We start from the raw sequence: 18395 nt of genomic DNA on the forward strand, positions 1-18395 counted from the left end.
AGATTAACTCCACAGAAGTCAATAGGTCTGATTCTCTGTTTGCTTGGATTTACTCCATATATACGCTGAAGTAACAGGTCAGAATCTGGCCCAAAGTGTAGTACAAAACTTTAGTTACAAACTGTACGACACTAGCAACTACTGGGGGCTGGTGTGTTCACAAATTAGGTATGCAGTGCTGTGTGTGTTGCGGGAGAAGTCAGAGACTTTAATTAAGGTTTTGCATTATCCTGTGAGTGATGCTTGTTTGTTACAGATTTCTGAATATGATGGAGGCAGAAGGAAGTTCTCTGTAGTGATACAGAGTCTGTCACTATCAGTCAAAACATGCTGTGTGGGCATTAGGGTGCAGCTACAAGATGTCCCATAACTTAGCATTTCTTTGTTCTAAAGGGCTTGCACTGAGGAGATGTCACAGAGAACCAACGCTAATGATCGCTTTCAAAGTTTTCCTTTATGAAATTGTATACACAGTACCAGTTAAAAAACCTTAGAATCTGACATGGACAGTTTAATATTCTTATCTTATCCACAGTTTCTGCCTGTATCATTTTTGTTTTAAGCAAAATTACAGAAACAATCAGAAGATACTAAGTGCAGCTTTAAAGTAAACAGCTATGAGGATAATATATGGTATTTGCTACATCTTTCAAGCCCTCAGTCATAGAGAGTGAATATCTGGGCTCTTAGGTCATACGGATATCACAGGCAGTGTAGTAACTACCGTTGGCAGTACTACAGCAAGTCACAGATCTATAATTTTATAAATTCTATCAAGCTTTTCATGTTTGTTTATAACTCGGTAGCATCATGATTTGTTGTTCACCTCTCGGAATGTTCTTGTGATATTTAGCTTGTATGTACCTCAGTCATCTTGCATTGAAGAAAAGATCCTGATGATGTGACAACCTGTTTGGTTTGTCAATGGGATGTGTATCTTCCATCCTGAATGAACATTAGAAATCATAGATGAAGTAACAAGAGCAGATTTATACAGCAAAACCACAAAGACATGGGGGGGAAACCCCTAACAATTATAGGGCTTGACATGGCAAAGTGCTGAGCACTCTGGTCCCAGTCCAGCAAAGCACTTATGCACATGCTTAAATTTAAGTCAATGGGACTTCACTTCCTTAAGTGCTTTGCTGGATCAGGGCCTTAGCACTCGGCATATTGCTGGATAGAATGCATTCATATCTCCATTAAAATCCATGAATAACTCCTATGTTTAAGTTAGGGTACTTTTTTTTTTTTTCTTTTTTAAAAAAACATTGTGATACCCTTCATAGCATCCTTGGAATAGTTATCAGTGGTTTTAAGTAGTTGTATTTCAATAGCTGCATTTAAAGGGTTTTGTAATGCCCCTTTGGAAAACAAAGACCCAGGTTCTCTGCTAGTGTAATTCAGCCTTGAATTTGCAAGTCCTTGCATAGTGTGCAGGAAGAAACACAAGGCTTTTGCACTCTCGTTTAAGTGTGAGCAGAGGCTACACATGCATAGATATGAAGTTAAATACTAGGTATGGTCATCTGTAGTAAGTGGAAGCCGTTCACCAGCCACCTATATGCCCAGTCCTTTATTTTATAGAACACAAGGTTAAAAAGGGTCTAGTTTGGGATGGAAAATGAGCAAGTTTGAGGACACTTGGGCTTAAGCACCCTCCTCAACATGTGAATAAGGGACGTATCCACATGTTCCCCCATCCCCCAAGTATTATTCCTGCTATAAGGCACAAGTAACCTACAGTAACCCTTTGTACCTTTGTTTTGTGGGCTAAAGCTTTCCATGCTAAACTGTGGGACTTTGGGTGTTAATTTCCCTTCTATTTGATTTTCACGGGAGTTTGAGTTTGCAGCTGCAGCTCCATCTCCATAGAGTTAGAGGGAAGTTCACTGTTACCTGAAATGCCAAAATCATAAGCAATCTGGGACAGGGACTTCATTTTACTATATGTATGTACAGTGCCTATGTATGTTGACACTACCTTAGAATAATGTGAAATCTATAAAACTATGGATAATTAAAAATACAATATAATATCCCATTTGCCATAATTTCATAACTATAATGGATGGGCATGTAGCATGATTGTTCGAAGAAATTTTCTACTTGGTATGTGTTTAGCAAAACAAGTATCACCAAAGATTTTTTGTGTTCTGTTGATATGCCTTGGAGACTCCATCTGGTTGAATATGTTTTCAATGGGTCCATTCTTGATATGGATTAAAATGCAGAATTAGTACCATTCCACGCAGTCTCCTTATCTGTTCACAAGTATAGCTGCTAAAGTATGTTGACAAGTGAAGCAAAGAACTGATGCTATTATTCTTTAATTGCCCTTAACTTTGATGTTGTCTGTTCTCCACTACTCAGTGACACCATCAAGTATCAAATGAACTGGAAAGATCAAGCATTCAAGTTCTGGTACTGAAACACATGACTAACTTTAGGCATGTGAGTGGTTCCATTCATTTCAATGAGAGAAATTAAATGCTTAAAGTTGGGTCTGTGCTAAAGTACCTTGATGAATCAGGGCCTTATGCTTAGTTGCCTGCAAATTGTTTCTAAAAACCATGATAAACTGTATTAAACAAAGTAGTAAATTTTTGGAGCATACCTGACATGAATTCCATTACATCATCATTATTCATTAGTTCAGTTCTCAGTCTTACAGAAACTGTCCTTTCCAATCCTAACAAAAGATTGTAAATTGGCTTTGCTTTCTCACTGAAGTCAATGATTTTCTGGCTGATATATGTAGTATATATTAGCTCGTGAATAATTGAATGAATTGGCTCTGATATTGGATGTAGCCCCTTGTAAACGAAGGCAAACATTTTCCAAAGTGGTTTGTAACTTTGGGTAACTCAATTTTTGATCACCCAAAAACTTAGGTGCCTAAAATTAGAAGATGAGCAGTTTGGAAAATTTGGATGCAAGTACTTGATATCAATGATTTTATGTGTACCTAAATGTAACCTTAACTTTGTCACAGAGATCTGACTCTATAGCAATCAATTGAAATAATGCATTTCTGCTAGATTAAACGTCTGTGGTTTGTAATACTTATGTCACTTGAATGATGGCAAATGGCCTAATGTTTCTTTTACTGTGGCAACAGAAATTGTTCTTCTGTCCTTGGTTTTTATTGTGGAAAACAGCATCTATCAATTTAGTCTTGATGGTAGAAAATAAACAAACAAATGGTGTATGCTCCTATTTCGGGAGCTTGGGACTCTCATGTAATATTCGATGGTCTTGTGAATAGTCCACTGACTTATTATATACGTAGGCTGTGACTTCAATGGAACTACTCGTGTGAGTAAGGAATCCTTGAATGAGTAAGGGTCTTCGGGGCAGACTTTTTTGTTACTTGTGGCAAGCTGAGCTCAGCCTCAGTGGGAATCTCAATACTCTATAGTCAGCAAACACCGTTTACAAGATGTTATGTCACTAGGAGATGGGAGGGCTAAGAGACCTTCACTCATTCAAATCCAGCCTAGGTCAGTGCTGAGTGAAAGTCCTTGCCATCTGATAGCTGTTCAGTTTGGCTAATGTTTAGTGAGGAGTTTGGCCTCAGTCCAATTCCCAGTGTACAGGTGTCCACAGTACAAAAACACAATCCACATTCGGTACTGATTGGTCACTTCATTGACAGTCTCAGCAGAGATGCCAAGAACTGTGTGTGGATAGATGCTGAACTATCTTCTTACCATGGGAAGGAGTCCTGCTAGGTGAAAGCTGGGGACTGCTGGCAGGGAACCATGTGAGGAAGTGTGCACTGCCACTGCATGAAGAAGAGAAGATTTCAGAAGACTTTCTACTGATTATCCTGGGCACTAGAAACTCTTACACAGAATTTTTGGATATTGGCCCATAGTCTGCAAGATAACTGAGCATGTGCCTAATTTTAAGCTTGTGAATAGTCCCACTGAAGTCAGTTAAATTAATCATGTGTTTCAGTACCTTGCTGAAAGGGGGTCATGTTGCCCATTAAAGAATGTAAGAACAACCATACTGTGTCAGAACAATGGTCCATCTAGCCCAGTATCCTGTCTCTCTGACAAAGGCTGGTTACTGGTGCATCAGAAGGAATGAACAGAACAGTGCAATTTCAAGTGATCCATTTCCTATCGTTCAGTCCCAGCTTCTGGCAGTTGGAGGTTAGGAGCACCGGAGCATGGGGTTGCATCCCTGAACATTTTGACTAACAGCCATTGATGGACTTATCTAATTCTTTTTTGAGCCCACTTATTCTTTTGGCTTTCACAACATCCCATGGCAATGAGCTGCAGGGATTGACTGTGTGTTGTGTGAAGTACTTTGTTATGCTTGTTTTAAACCAGATGAGTATTCATTTCATATGGTGACCCCTGGTTTTTGTCATGTGAAGGGGTAAATAATGTTTCCTTATTCACTTTCTCCACACCATTCATGATTTTATAGCCTTCTGTCATATCCCCCCTTAGTCATCTTTTTTCTAAATTGAACAGTCCCACTCCTTTTAATCTTTCCTCATATGGAAGCTGTTCTGTAGCCTATTTATTTTTGGTGCAGAGAAGAGTAACCTTTCCAATACTAATATCTTCTCTAACATGGGACCAGAACTGAAGTATTCAAGGTGTGAGCATACCATGGATTTATGTAGTGGAATTATATTTTCTATTTTAATATGTATCCATTTTTCTAATCGTTCTTAACATTCTATTAGCTTTTTTGACTGCTATGGATGTTTTCAGGGAAGTATCCATGATGACTCCTAGATCTTTCTTGAGTGGTAACAGCTAATTCAGATCCCATCATTGTGTATGTGTAGTTGGGATTATTTTTTTCCAATATGCATAACTTTTCACTTTTAACATTGAATTTCATCTGCCATTTTGTCGCCCAGTCACCCAATTTAGAGAGGTCTCTTTGTAGTTAAATCCAAAACTGACTAGAGTAATTTTGTATCATCTGCAAATTTTGCCACCTCACCGTTTATCCCTTTTTCCAGATCATTTATGAATATGTTGAACAGCACAGTCCAGTACAGATTGTTCAGGGACTCCACTATTATTTACCTCTCTCCAGTGTAAATAACTGACCATTCTTACCCTTTATTTCCTATCTTTTAACCAGTTACTGATCCATAAGAGGAGCTTCCCTCTTATTCCCTGACAGCTTAGTTTACTTAAGAGCCTTTGGCGAAGGACTTTGTCAAAGGCTTTCTGAAAGTCCCAGTATACTATATCCACTGGTAACCCTTGTCCACGTGCTTGTTGACTTCCTCAATAAATTGGTGAGTGTCCTCGGATTTGTCATCTAAAAAGAATTGCTTGGGTTTGGGAATCACTCTCATATCCACTGCAATGAAGACAGATGCAAAGAATTCATTTTTATTTCACAGCAATGGCCTTCTTTGAGTGCTCCCTTAGCACCTTGATCATCCTGTGCCTCCACTGACTGTTCGGAAGGCTTCATCCTTCTCGTGTACTACTTAAAAAAAAAATTGCTGTTCGTTTTTTTGTCATTAGCTAGTTGCTCTTCCAATTCTTGCCTGGCCCACCTTACTATACTTGACTTGTCAGAGTTTAGGCCCCTTTTTATTTTCCTCACTAGGATTTGACTTACAATTTGTAAAGGGTGGCTTTTTGCTTCTAACCACCTCTTTTACTCTGTAGTTTTGCCACAGCAGAATTTTTTTTTTGTCCTCTTACCTTTATTATTTTTATTTGGGGTATACACTTAGTTTGAGCCTGTATTATGGTGTTTTTAAATGGTCTCCATGCAGGCTGCAGGCATTTCACCATTGTGACTTTTTCTTTTAATTTATGTCTAACTAGGTTCTTCATTTTTTGTGTAGTTCCCTTGTTTGAAGTTAAATGCTATTGTGGTGGGTTTCTTTGAAACTTTTTCCCCTGCAAGGATGTTAAATTTAATTATGTTATGGCCGCTGTTACCATGTGGTTCAGCTACATTCACCTCTTGAACCAGACTTGTGCTCCACTTAGGACTAAATCTCTCCCCTTCTGGGTTCCACAGCAAGCTGCTCCAAGAAGCAGTCATTTAATGTGTACAGAAATTTTATCTCTGCATCCCTTCCTAAGCTGACATACCCAGTTAACAGAAGAATAGTTAAAATTCCCCATTACTGCATTTTATGTCTTTGTAGCCTGTCTAATCTCCCTGAGCATTTCAAAATCACTGTCACCATTCTGGTCAGGCAGTCAGTAGTACGTTCCTACTGCTATATTCTTATTATTCAAGCATGGAATTTCTATCCAAAGAGATTCTGTAGTATTGTTTAATTCATTTAAGATTTGTACTTTATCTGACTGTGATTTCCTTCACACATATTGGCACTCCCCCACTGGCATGACCTACTCTGTGATTCCTATATATTTTGTCCCCTGGTATTACCACGTCCCATTGACTATTCTCATCTCACCAAGTTCCTGTGATGTCTATTCTAGCAGTATCCTTATTTCATGCCAGGCACTGTAGTTCACTCATCTTAATATTTAAACTTCTGAGATTTGTATAAAGAAAAGGAGTACTTGTGGCACCGTAGAGACGAACGAATTTATTAGAGCATAAGATTTCGTGAGCTACAGCTCACTTCATTGGATACATCTGATGAAGTGAGCTGTAGCTCATGAAAGCTTATGCTCTAATAAATTTGTTAGTCTCTAAGGTGCCACAAGTACTCCTTTTCTTTTTACAGATGCAGACTAACATGGCTGCTACTCTGAAACCTGAGATTTGTATATAAGCACTTGCACATTTTGTCAAAATTCAGTTTCTTGCCTTCATGTGTTATCTTTAAATGGGACTTTGTACTTTTGACTGTTCCTCACTAGCTCCTACCTGTTCTTTACCAATTCTTTTCTTATCCGCTTTACTAGGATATAGAGTTTCCACTTTTAATAAATTAATCTGTAAGGGATGTCTCCACCTGAACCATGTGTCGCTCCACAACTGTTGGCTTTGCCCTTACCCTTTTGGCTATGTCTACACTACCGTGGTAAGTCGACCTATGCTACACAACTGAATAACATAGCTGGAGTCAACGTATGTGAGGTCGAGTTACCGCAGGGTCTACACTGCAGGGGTCGATGGGAGAAACTCTCCTGTCAACTTACCTTACTCTTCTCATCGGGGTAAAGTACAGGGGTCAGCTGGAGAGTGATCTGCTGTCGATTTCGCAGGTCTTCACTAGACCCGCTAAATCGACCGCTGATGGATCGATCTCAGAGCATCGATCCTGGCTGTAGTGTAGACATAGCCTTAGTTTAAAAAAATCCTCCACACCTTTTTAATCTTACATGCCAGCAGTCTAATTCCATTTTGTTTCAGGTGGAGCCCATCCTTCATGTATGGGCTTCTCCTTTACTAAAAGGTCCCCCAGTTGCTAGTAAACCTAAAACCTTTCTCCCTACACCATCATCTCATCCACACAGTAAGATCCTGCAGTTCTGCATCTTTCTTGCCCTTCGTGTGGATCCTGAACCATTTCAGAAAATGTTACCATGGGGGTCCTGGCCTTTAATCTGTTATCTAATAGCCTAAATTTGGCCTCCAGGACCGCTCGCCTACCTTTCCCTTGTCTTGTGAAATATGCAACCTTCGCATTTGGCAGGCAATTTACCATGCTGTTCTCCCAGTCCTCACAAACCCAACTATCTATATTGCTAATAATTAAATCCCTCATTACTATAGCTGGCTCTTGCTAGTAACTCGGGTTCCCTCCCTGGGTGAAGTATCCTCAGTGGAAGAGGATACCATGACATCATCTGGAAGAAAGGTCCCAACTATGGGATTGTTTCCCTCCACTCCAGCTTGATGTTGTCCTTTCCCAAGACTTTCATCCTCCTTGACAGCAAAGAGGCTGTCAGACTGAGGGTGGGACCTTTCCATTGTGTTCCTGAAAGTCTTAGCTATATACTTCTGTGTCCCTTAGCTCCTCCATTTCAGCGTCTTTGGCCTCAAGCACCCGTATTGCATCTCTGAGGGCCATGAGCTGCTTTCACCATATGTGTACATACACCACCTGCCCACAAGGCAAGTAACCATACATGCTGCATTCAGTGCAATAAACTGTATAGCCCCCACTCTGCTTCTGGACTTCTGCCTGCATTATTTTTATTCTTGAGGGGGATTTATTGGTGGGGGGGGGTGGCTTGTTTGTCTGCTTGGTTGGGTTTTGGGCGGCGGGGAGGTGGAGGGGTTATTGGCCTAAGATTAGAGTGCGCGCGCGCACGCGCTCTCTCTCTCTCTCTCTCTCTCTCAACCTTCTTATAAAACTGCCCTGTTTGCCAGCACCTCTGGCAGCTTAGGTGCTGGTTTCTTAAAACCCTGCTCTGCATGAGTTAGTCCTCCTCCCCGCTTTTTAAGGGATTCTACAGGGGTTTGGGTGTGTCTATGGATTTCTGTTATTCCATAAAAAAAATTCTGCTGAATATAATTTTGCAGTTAAATAAAAATCTACTAATTCTTCTGAATTCAAAGATAGACTTCACAGTCTGATGCACTACACCACTGTCTTCTTGAGTCTTCAGACTGACTGTATCGGGTCAGATTTGAAACAACTTCCAAAGTAATAACTTGAACTCTTCAAACATGAGTTGTACAAAATTAAGCTTGACTGAAAAAAATTCCAATTTAAATCTGTTTTTTAACTTTCTTTTTCTTACAGATTAAAATTCTTGGTGTTTTCTTTATTTCGTCTCAAGAGTTCCTGGCCAATGCTTATGTTTTGGCTGTCCTCCTATTTTTTGCCCTTCTATTGCAAAGGACAATTCTCCAGGCATCATACTATGTCGCCATTGAAACTGGAATTAACTTGAGAGGAGCAATTCAGGTACCCAAGATGATGATAAGTAACCTGTCTACATAGGGAAAATGCATACATACTAGAAATACAACAGCTGTAATAGACTCATAGGTTTAAATTCTACTTAATTATATCATAGTAAATTGGGAGCTGTCCCACCGAGATAAATGAAACAAAAATGTTCCTATCCCCCATCACACCATCAGCCCTTCTAGTCCAGTATTCGGCCTCTAATAATGGGCAGTAATGGATGCAGAGGAAGTACAAGGCCTCAGAAGTTGCTGGTTATGGAGTAATATGCTCATAGGAGAACTTTATTCCTAACATTCTCATTTAGAGATTGTATGCTCTGAATCATGAGAGTGCAGTGGCACCAATTCCGATATATTTGGGGGGAGGGGAGGAATTCTGGTTCCCCTCCCTCTCAGCAGGGACCTCATTCTGGTCCCTGCTCATTTTCCGTGCCCTCCCCCCAGACCGCCTTGCTGGGACCCAGAGTCTCCCTCGGACAGGAAGTCTCCTCTCTCTCTCTCTCACCCACACAGTACATAACCCAGTGCCTCCAGGAGTCAAATTCTTAGAGGACTCCCCTGTGCTCTGCCATATTGGAACAGACTCCCTGTGCACTTGATCGCAACACCATTGGCCCAGCCACATTTCTGTCTGGATGGAGGGGCTGGGCCAAATTTCACTCATGTTGTGACCGTGCCTCTGGCAGTAGCCTTTGCTGATTTAGTACAGGACTACTGCTTTAAAGTAATAGGGCCATCGCCACCTTCAGTTCTGTGGCCTATGGAAGTTTGAGTGCAAAAACCTTTGGGAAAGGGGTCTTTTCCCCTCCCGATACCCCTAATTGGTGCCACTGAGTTATTCTGGATTTACAGCAGGGTAACCAAGACCAGAATTTCTGACTCTCGTAACAGAGAGAGTCATCAAAGGAGTGGGTTTCCATAAAAGACAAATAATCACCCAAATTGAACCCATTAGGATGTTATGTGGGCCTTGTACAATAAGATCCTTTGTTACAATTTGCATTTAATCATCTTATTTACCGATTTCCTATGGCTATCGATGGAATGTTTATATATTTTAAACTGTGTACTGTAATCTCTGGTCATGTATAATAAAATCAAATATCTATATGAATTAAAATATCAATAATATTAAAAGAAATCTTCCCTCCATGGAAAAAGAAATAAACCTTCACCCTTTTGCAAAAAGTCTTAGTATACAGATGGGCTTTGCAATATATCTCAAAGGTGAAGAAATTCAGTGTTTGTTAGATTAACTGGGGAAGTTAATTCCAAAGAGAAGCTGTAAAAGATACAAGAGCAGAATGCAAAGAGCCCATCAAAATTTTACCTGAAGCAGAGACTTAAAACAATCGGCAGAGAAATTTTAAAAAACCACAGATTTACTAGAAAAATTCTCACTGAATATTCAGCCCCATGTTATGTCCTGGAATAGACATATTATTTGATAGCGAATTTTAAAATATCATCCTTGCATACATTCAGCATGTTGACTAAGGATCATTTACACAAGTCATAATAAAGTTATGCTCTTTCAAGAAGTCCATAATTGGACTTATGGATTGTTATTAAATGGAATACTGGTTATTTATAGATAGTAAGGTTGAATGTACCTTAGAGGGATCTAGATTTTAAAGTATACTAGAGCTCTTCTAAAAATTGTGATTATGTAAACAATGAATCCTTTAAAGTGTCCCTTAAATGTATTGTGCACATAATTCTGCCACCATTCCACTGAGAAATGTCTTATTCCAAAAATCAATAGGACACCTTGAAAAATACATTACTACTCAACATGAGTGACAGTGGCAGAACCAGGCTCATAATATTATATAACTGTAAACACTGGATCAGAATGACTTTATTTGCTATACAGAGTTCTGCAGTTAGAAAAATTCTAACAGTAAATGGAATAATTAATTGTAATGTTATAAGTTAATATTGCTAGATACACTGGTCAAAACATACCCTAAGAGATGTGAAAAGTCAGCCCGATAATAGTTAGCATTAATTAGACCTCCTATCCATTCAAATACACTAACAGCCACTGAGAGTACCCATTTATTACAAGGACAATTACAATTAGCTGCCTTATTATTTAATCCACTTCTGATTATCCATTATAAATTCTTCTTAGCTGCCAGATCTCTGGATTCCACCCATTCCAACCAGTACTGCCCTGGTTAGAGCTGATCAGAAAATTTCTGTGAAAACAGAATTTTGATCCAAAATGTGAGGAAATCACAAATGTTTGGTTTTTTACCAACCTGTTCTCCTCCTCAGCCTGGTTTCCCACGTTGTCCACTACTTTTAGCTGTCCTTAAAACCACCAATAACTATGAAAGGTACTTAAAATATCATTGCCAGAAACTGATACAAAATTCCCTAAAAAGGTTACTGAGTTGCTGGAAATGAGTGTGCTTGCCAAACATTCCTTCCAGGATAGTTGTCACAAGCTAAGATTTTTGTTCCCTGTACTGTATGTTACACAAAAGTCCAGCTCGCAAAGAAATTCTGTTGCCATTCCAATGGAGAGCTTTTAGCAAACATCCTGGCGGCAGGAGAATGAAGATCATCAATTTGCCTGGCAGTCTTCCAGCCTATTGAGGTTTTTGGATACGTTCTCTTTGTGCTATAGTTTCTCAATTTTCTGGCAACCTTCCATTTCCTTTCCTCCCTCATACAAATCTGCACCTGTCCTACATGGCTTAATCCTTTGTGATTTATGGCTGGCAACTGAATGCAATGGATACATGGAATCTGGGTGCCTTTCATCAAATAAATCTCATTAACAGCCATGAAGCCAAGCTGTATAGCTTTAGTACCTAAACTGAAAATCAATTGGTAAAAAGTGCTTCTCAAATATTGCATATTACTTATTTTCTGAATCATGGAGCCTAATTCTCCCCTCTCTTAACAATGGTTTTTAATTGAAAGGAGCATTAGCCCAACTATTTTATTCATCTGTGAGCTTGTGAAATTTTTATTGCAAATCTAGAGTTAAATTCTCAGATCCAACACAGTGAAGATCAGCACAGCAAAGCAGATCCTCTGGCTGGGTGAGGCCTGAACCAAACGTCATAGAAAGTTAGAGAAGCAAAAGTACCACAGACAGGACCAGCTCTCCTTGCAGAATCGGTGGTTTCCATGAAAGTTACCAGTAGGTCCTCGGGCTCTTTGAGGCTTCACCTCCCTAGTGGGGAATATTCAGCAAAATGTTGTAAATCTGATCTCTCAGTTTTCCATGGGAGTGGAGGACAGAAGGTTCGGAAATTTTAAGTCCCATACAAAGAGTTCCTTGCACACATGCACAACTCCCACTGAAAGTAACAGTTTTTGTTATTTAAAGTTTGCAGGACTAGGGCATTTTTCTGTTTGTAACTGGAGGTCTTGTTTTGTGTATGTTCACTCACGCTTTTTGGCCACCTTTGCTGCATTTGTCTTCTAAATAACAAATTGGTTATATTTTAAGATCAGCCCTTCACGTGGCGGGAGTGTCTCTAAAATACAGAAACCAATCTGTTTTAATGGTAACGTAAAACAGTCAGCGCTGTCAGATTTTTCTCTGAACATGAAACTTAATGTTCTAATTTCCAGACAAAAATATACAATAAGATTATGCAACTGTCCACTTCCAACATGTCTATGGGGGAAATGACTGCAGGACAGATCTGTAACCTGGTTGCCATAGATACAAACCAACTGATGTGGTTCTTCTTCCTCTGCCCTAACCTTTGGGCTATGCCTGTGCAGGTAAGAACATGGAATGTTCATATGTTGTTACTGTACTTACACCTATAGTGATCATTCGCTCCTGAATTTTATTGAAGCAGGGAGAACAAGAAGATAGAAATAAGAATGTTATAACAAGGATAAAAGAGGGTTTTCATTTAGAATGTCATAAATTTCCTCAAGAATGTGTAGGTGGTGGTTGAAAATAGCATGTAAGTTGGCAGTGTGTTAGACTTGTATTGGGAATTAACTCTTGGAGTGTTGCCAAACAAACTTAGCTTTCTGCCACAAATACCATCAGGTGCTGCCCCTTATACCAGTTGCATTACTTTGATGCACCATCACGTTCACTGCATTGTGACACAACAACAAAGGGGCTAACCATAGAGCATTACAATCACTTGTTTTCTGAATCTCAATGGTGACCCACTGGAAGATGTAAAGGAAGCAGGGGCTTATTGAAATCACTTAAGGCTCAATCCTGCATTCTTTGGTCATTCAACAAAACTGCCCTCCAGGGCATGCCAAACTCCCCTGAAAGCCTAAGGACAGTAGGAGCTGGCTTTTTTTCTCTTGAACATCTATGCTCATTAGCCTGTCTTAAGCTGTTTTCAAAAACATATTTTAAACATTCGTCTTGAATGTTAGTGTGCATGAAAGTGGGAAACTAATAGCACTGGTCACCATGGGTATTGTACAGATGGGCACTGTGTATACTTCCTACCAAATCCCTCCTGGTACAGCTCATTCCACCCTGATTCCTCTCCTATTTTAGCCCTGGATCTCTGTCAGTCATAGAGTGCCAAGGTCCTGTCAAACTGCACAGTATTTTGTTCTGGCTTTTCTTTGTGGATAAATGTTTAACAGGAACTAGACGCAGACCACTACATTTATATCCCAAAATATTATTTGATGCCTTGCCCCAGAGGATAATACATACGCCCACTATTCCTACTCCTAGAAATATCCTTCAGGGCCATTACATTTTTACAACTCTTTCCTCTTGTTGTGAATTCCAGACAGACCAAATAAAAATCTGGAAGAAAACATAGTTGTTTCTACACAGACAGCTGTGTTCTTTTGGATACCTATTTGGCCTAATTTGCTACAGTATTTAGCCTAGCCAAAAGCTACACTACATACACACTGTAATATGTGGGATTGTAGTACTAATAATTTCAAATGACTGTGGCTGTTGTTTTACACAGGTGCCTTTTAATGTATCCAGATACTATAACTAGCAGCAAATCCCAATCACAGCTCATGCTCATGAAATTGCACAGCTTTGCTTGCCACATGAAATCAGTTTGCTATTTTATCCTCTCCTGTTTCCTTGCTCTGATCTATATACATGTCCGTCCACAGTTCTTTACTCTTCTTTTTCCACTTGTACAGTACTGCCACCACCAGTTGTTGGCTCTTAATTGCCCAGTTCTGAAGCTCTTATGCATGTGTAATGCCCAATAAAATCAGGTTTGCTTGCATCAGGGCTTTAAGACGAAGAAAGCACAAAGTTCCTAAGTGTCTAACCCACTAAAACAGAGAGAGAGAGAGAAAATTACTTAGTTTGGAAAAGTCCATATTTAACAAAACCATAGAAATCTCCCAAACTCCTACTGGGAATTTCGAGAGGAGGTTGATGGTACTACAGTGTCTCTGTATGGAAATTATTTCATCTGACATAAATACAGCAACTCCGATTGTATTTGTTGGGCTGCTTTTTTTGTTTTTGCCAAGAATTCCCCCCTGACAAATATAAATTCTCAACAGTGAAAGAAACAACAGACTCTAAATTAATATGCTGCTTTTTAAAGTAGACAATTCAGTTTCGAGTACATCAGTGATATTTCTGTTCATACTGCAAAGGTACTCTGTGAGCAGTTACGTAGGGGATGGTCTGGATAGTCTAAAAGTCAGAAGAATGGATGTAGTCTAACTCAGCTGCTCTGAGCTTCATGGTGATTACTCCTGCCCCAAGCAGGTATAATTTCCATGAGGGTATGCGTGAGGATGCAGCTAGCGTGAAGATATGGGTATTGATGATGTAATCATCCATTAGGTATTGAGGGAATAAGGCTACTGGATCAGAAAAAAACATTTTGTATAGATGATACCACAATAGTCCAGTGGATAAGGCACTGGCCTTGAAGTCAATAAATCTGGGTTTTGGTGCTGCTGCTGTAACCTTTGGCAAGCCACTTTAACTTCTCTATTCCTATGTGTCTGCATCTTTAAAATCAGAATAATGATTCTTATGCCCTCTTTTGTAAAGCACTTGGAGATCTAAGCATTATTATTCAGCTTCCCTGGAATTCTAATTTGCAATAAAAGGCAGCTATTTTATGCTCCTGCCTTTATAGACTTTCATTTCTCAGGGAATTGGGAGGTACTAGTTTGCAATTCCAATATTTTGAAAACTGCAAGGGCAAAAATGAAACAGTCAAACAATATAATGTCTGCAGAGCTCAAGCAAAGCCTGTTCCTAAATTCATACCAAGATCTAAATGTGTGTAAAATTTAATGCAAATAAATGATTTACTACTTTTTATTATTTTTAAAATGTGTTTTAAAAAGAAAAGTGCAAAAATTGTCTTACATTTTCTCCACAAATAGAGCATTAATTATTGCATCACTAAAATGTATGTTTCACTTTAAAATGATTGCCATAAATGGGAGTTTCATGTGCAGATTAAGGGCATGGTAAAGACCCCAACACAAGAATGCTTGGCATTGCATGGACAATACAATGGATTCCCTCATCAAATCTTTTTCCCTAGCTTGGTTTGTCACTTGCACAACTCTCAAATCAGACTGAAGTAGCTATAGCTAAGTTTGTCAGTCAAAAGAACAAAAGGACTTATTAATAGGCTAGATGTTGTAAAGAAAATGTTATTTCTAGAGCTAGTTAGGAAGTTACTGATTAAACATTTTTTCATCAGAAAATGCAGATTCATTAAATAGGTTTCTCAGGTCCAGGATGGAATTTTTGGTGTGTGAATGAGTCTAGAATAGCCATTGGCCAGAATAGCTAGTAGCCAGGAAGTTAGAGCACTGACCTAGGATATGTTCTGGGATATGGGTGACTGCTCTGTTCCAGGTTTCAGAGTAGCAGCCGTGTTAGTCTGTATCCGCAAAAAGAAAAGGAGTACTTGTGGCACCTTAGAGACTAACAAATTTATTTGAGCATAAGCTTTCGTGAGCTACAGCTCACTTCATCAGATGCATGTAGTGGAAAATACAGTGGGGAGATTTTATATACACAGAGAACATGAAATAATGGGTGTTACCATACACACTATAACAAGAGTGATCAGGTAAGGTGAGCTATTACCAGCAGAAGAGCGGGGGCGGGAACCTTCTGTAGTGATAATCAAGGTGGGCCATTTCCAGCAGTTGACAAGAACATCTGAGGAACAGTGGGGGGCGGTGGGGAGGGGATAAACATGGGGAAATAGTTTTACTTTGTGTAATGACCCATCCACTCCCAGTCTTTATTCAAGCCTAAGTTAATTGTATCCAGTTTGCAAATTAATTCCAATTCAGCGGTCTCTCGTTGGAGTCTGTTTTTGAAGATTTTGAATTTTGAACTCCAATTCTGTTGAAGAATTGCCACTTTTAGGTCTGTAATCGAGTGACCAAAGAGATTGAAGTGTTCTCCGACTGGTTTTTGAATGTTATAATTCCTGATGTCTAATTTGTGTCCATTTATTCTTTTACGTAGAGACTGTCCAGTTTGGCCAATGTACATGGCAGAGGGGCATTGCTGGCACATGATGGCATATATCACATTGGGAGATGTGCAGGTGAACGAGCCTCTGATGGTGTGACTGAAGTGATTAGGCCCTATGATGGTGTCCCCTGAATAGATATGTGGACAGAGTTGGCAACGGGCTTTGTTGCATGGATAGGTTCTTGGGTTAGTGTTTTTGTTGTGAGGTGTGTGGTTGCTGGTGAGTACTTGCTTCAAGCTGGGGGGCTGTCTGTAAGCAAGGACTGGCCTGTCTCCCAAGGTCTGTGAGAGTGATGGGTCGTCCTTCAGGATAGGTTGTAGATGAGTGATGATGCACTGGAGAAGTTTTAGTTGGGGGCTGAAGGTGATGGCTAGTGGCGTTTTGTTGTTTTCTTTGTTGGGCCTGTCCTATTGTAGGTAACTTCTGGATACTCTTCTGGCTCTGTCAATCTGTTTCTTCACTTCAGCAGGTGGGTATTGTAGTTGTAAGAATGCTTGATAGAGATCTTGTAGGTGTTTGTCTCCATGTGAGGGGTTATACATTAAAACATTGAAAAAATGCAAATGCGGTTGTATCGTAGAGCTTGGCTGTAGACAATGGTTCGTGTGGTGTGGTCTGGATGAAAGCTGGAGGCATGTAGGTAGGCATAGCAGTCGGTAGGTTTCCGGTATAGTTATGTGACCATCGCTTATTAGCACCGTAGTGTCCAGGAAATGGATCTCTTGTGTGGACTGGTCCAGGCTGAGGTTGATGGGTGGGATGGAAATTGTTGAAATCATGGTGGAATTCCTCAAGGGCTTCTTTTCCATGGGTCCAGATGATGAAGATGTCATCAATATATAGTGCAAGTAGAGTAGGGCCATTAGGGGAGGAGAGCTGAGGAAGCGTTGTTCTAAGTCAGCCATAAAAATGTTGGCATACTGTGGGGCCATGCAGGTACCCATAGCAGTGCCGCTGATTTGAAGGTATACATTGTTCCCAAATGTGAAAAACAGACTCCAGTGAGAGACTGCTGAATTAGAATTAATTTGCAAACTGGATACAATTAACTTAGGCTTGAATAAAGACTGGGAGTGGATGTGTCATTACACAAAGTAAAACTATTTCCCCGTGTTTATTCCCCCCCCACCCCCCCACACACACACACTGTTCTTCACATGTTCTTGTCAACTGCTGGAAATGGCCCACCTTGATTATCACTACAAAAGGTTCCCGCCCCCGCTCTCCTGCTGGTAATAGCTCACCTTACCTGATCACTCTTGTTATAGTGTGTATGGTAACACCCATTGTTTCATGTTTTCTGTGTATATAAAATCTCCCCACTGTATTTTCCACTACATGCATCCGATGAAGTGAGCTGTAGCTCAGGAAAGCTTGTGGCACCTTAGAGACTAACAAATTTATTTGAGCATAAGTACTCCTGCTCTGTTCCAGGTGAGGGCCCTAACTGTGGGGGGGGGGGGGTGAATTGAAAGATCTCTGTTTCATCCCAATTGTGGACCAAAAACAAATGTTGAAACCTCAAAACTTTTCACATAATAGGATTGTTGTTTTCCAGCTATACCTAGTTCTTTTTCACAACAGTGTCTTTCAGCACTTCCTCATCTGCCCCATTTATGATTATTGTTGCCAGTGTCTGGACTACAGGAATAAATTGTGATGTTATTGTACAGAAAAATTAATTGGCTCATCAAAAATGGGAGGGTTGAATCAAACAATTATCTGAGCAAGCAAAGCAATGTTATTCATTGAACCCATTTCCCTCTACTGCAGTTCAGAAGTTATATTTAACAGTCAGTGCTGGGAGTGAGGAAAGGTCAAGTAAAGTTACTTCATGTGTTACTGAACTGAATGTTATTAGAAGACCATGTGGAGAGGAAGAAGTGATGTTTTCTGGATTAGGAAGCTTTATTTCTTCCTTTGCAATCCAATTAATCATCTCCTCTTGAAATGCCTGGAGAATGCTCACACTTTTGAAATATCTAATGTATTACCTTACACTTTCTGTTATCATTCTAATAATATTGTGCTTGATTGAAGCTCTTCTAAGCCATGACATGAGCGAGAATAGGAGGAATTCTGGGT

General features: G+C 39.8%; 1 protein-coding gene across 12 annotated transcripts in view; it reads left to right on the forward strand.

The window, feature by feature from the left end:
* ABCC8 (ATP binding cassette subfamily C member 8) overlaps positions 1-18395 on the forward strand; it is a 139864-nt gene that overhangs the window by 23848 nt on the left and 97621 nt on the right. For all 12 annotated transcript variants that reach the window (XR_012668890.1, XR_012668889.1, XM_075129362.1 and 9 more), the window contains 2 exons: positions 8678-8842; positions 12445-12600. Coding sequence is in view for 10 of the 12 variants with exons in the window: in XM_075129362.1 (XP_074985463.1) it covers positions 8678-8842; positions 12445-12600 (321 nt within the window). In the remaining 2 variants the exon portion in view is untranslated. The remainder of the gene's footprint in view (positions 1-8677; positions 8843-12444; positions 12601-18395) is intronic.

The sequence above is a fragment of the Caretta caretta genome, chromosome 6, assembly GCF_965140235.1.
Source record: "Caretta caretta isolate rCarCar2 chromosome 6, rCarCar1.hap1, whole genome shotgun sequence".
Taxonomy (NCBI): domain Eukaryota; kingdom Metazoa; phylum Chordata; order Testudines; family Cheloniidae; genus Caretta; species Caretta caretta.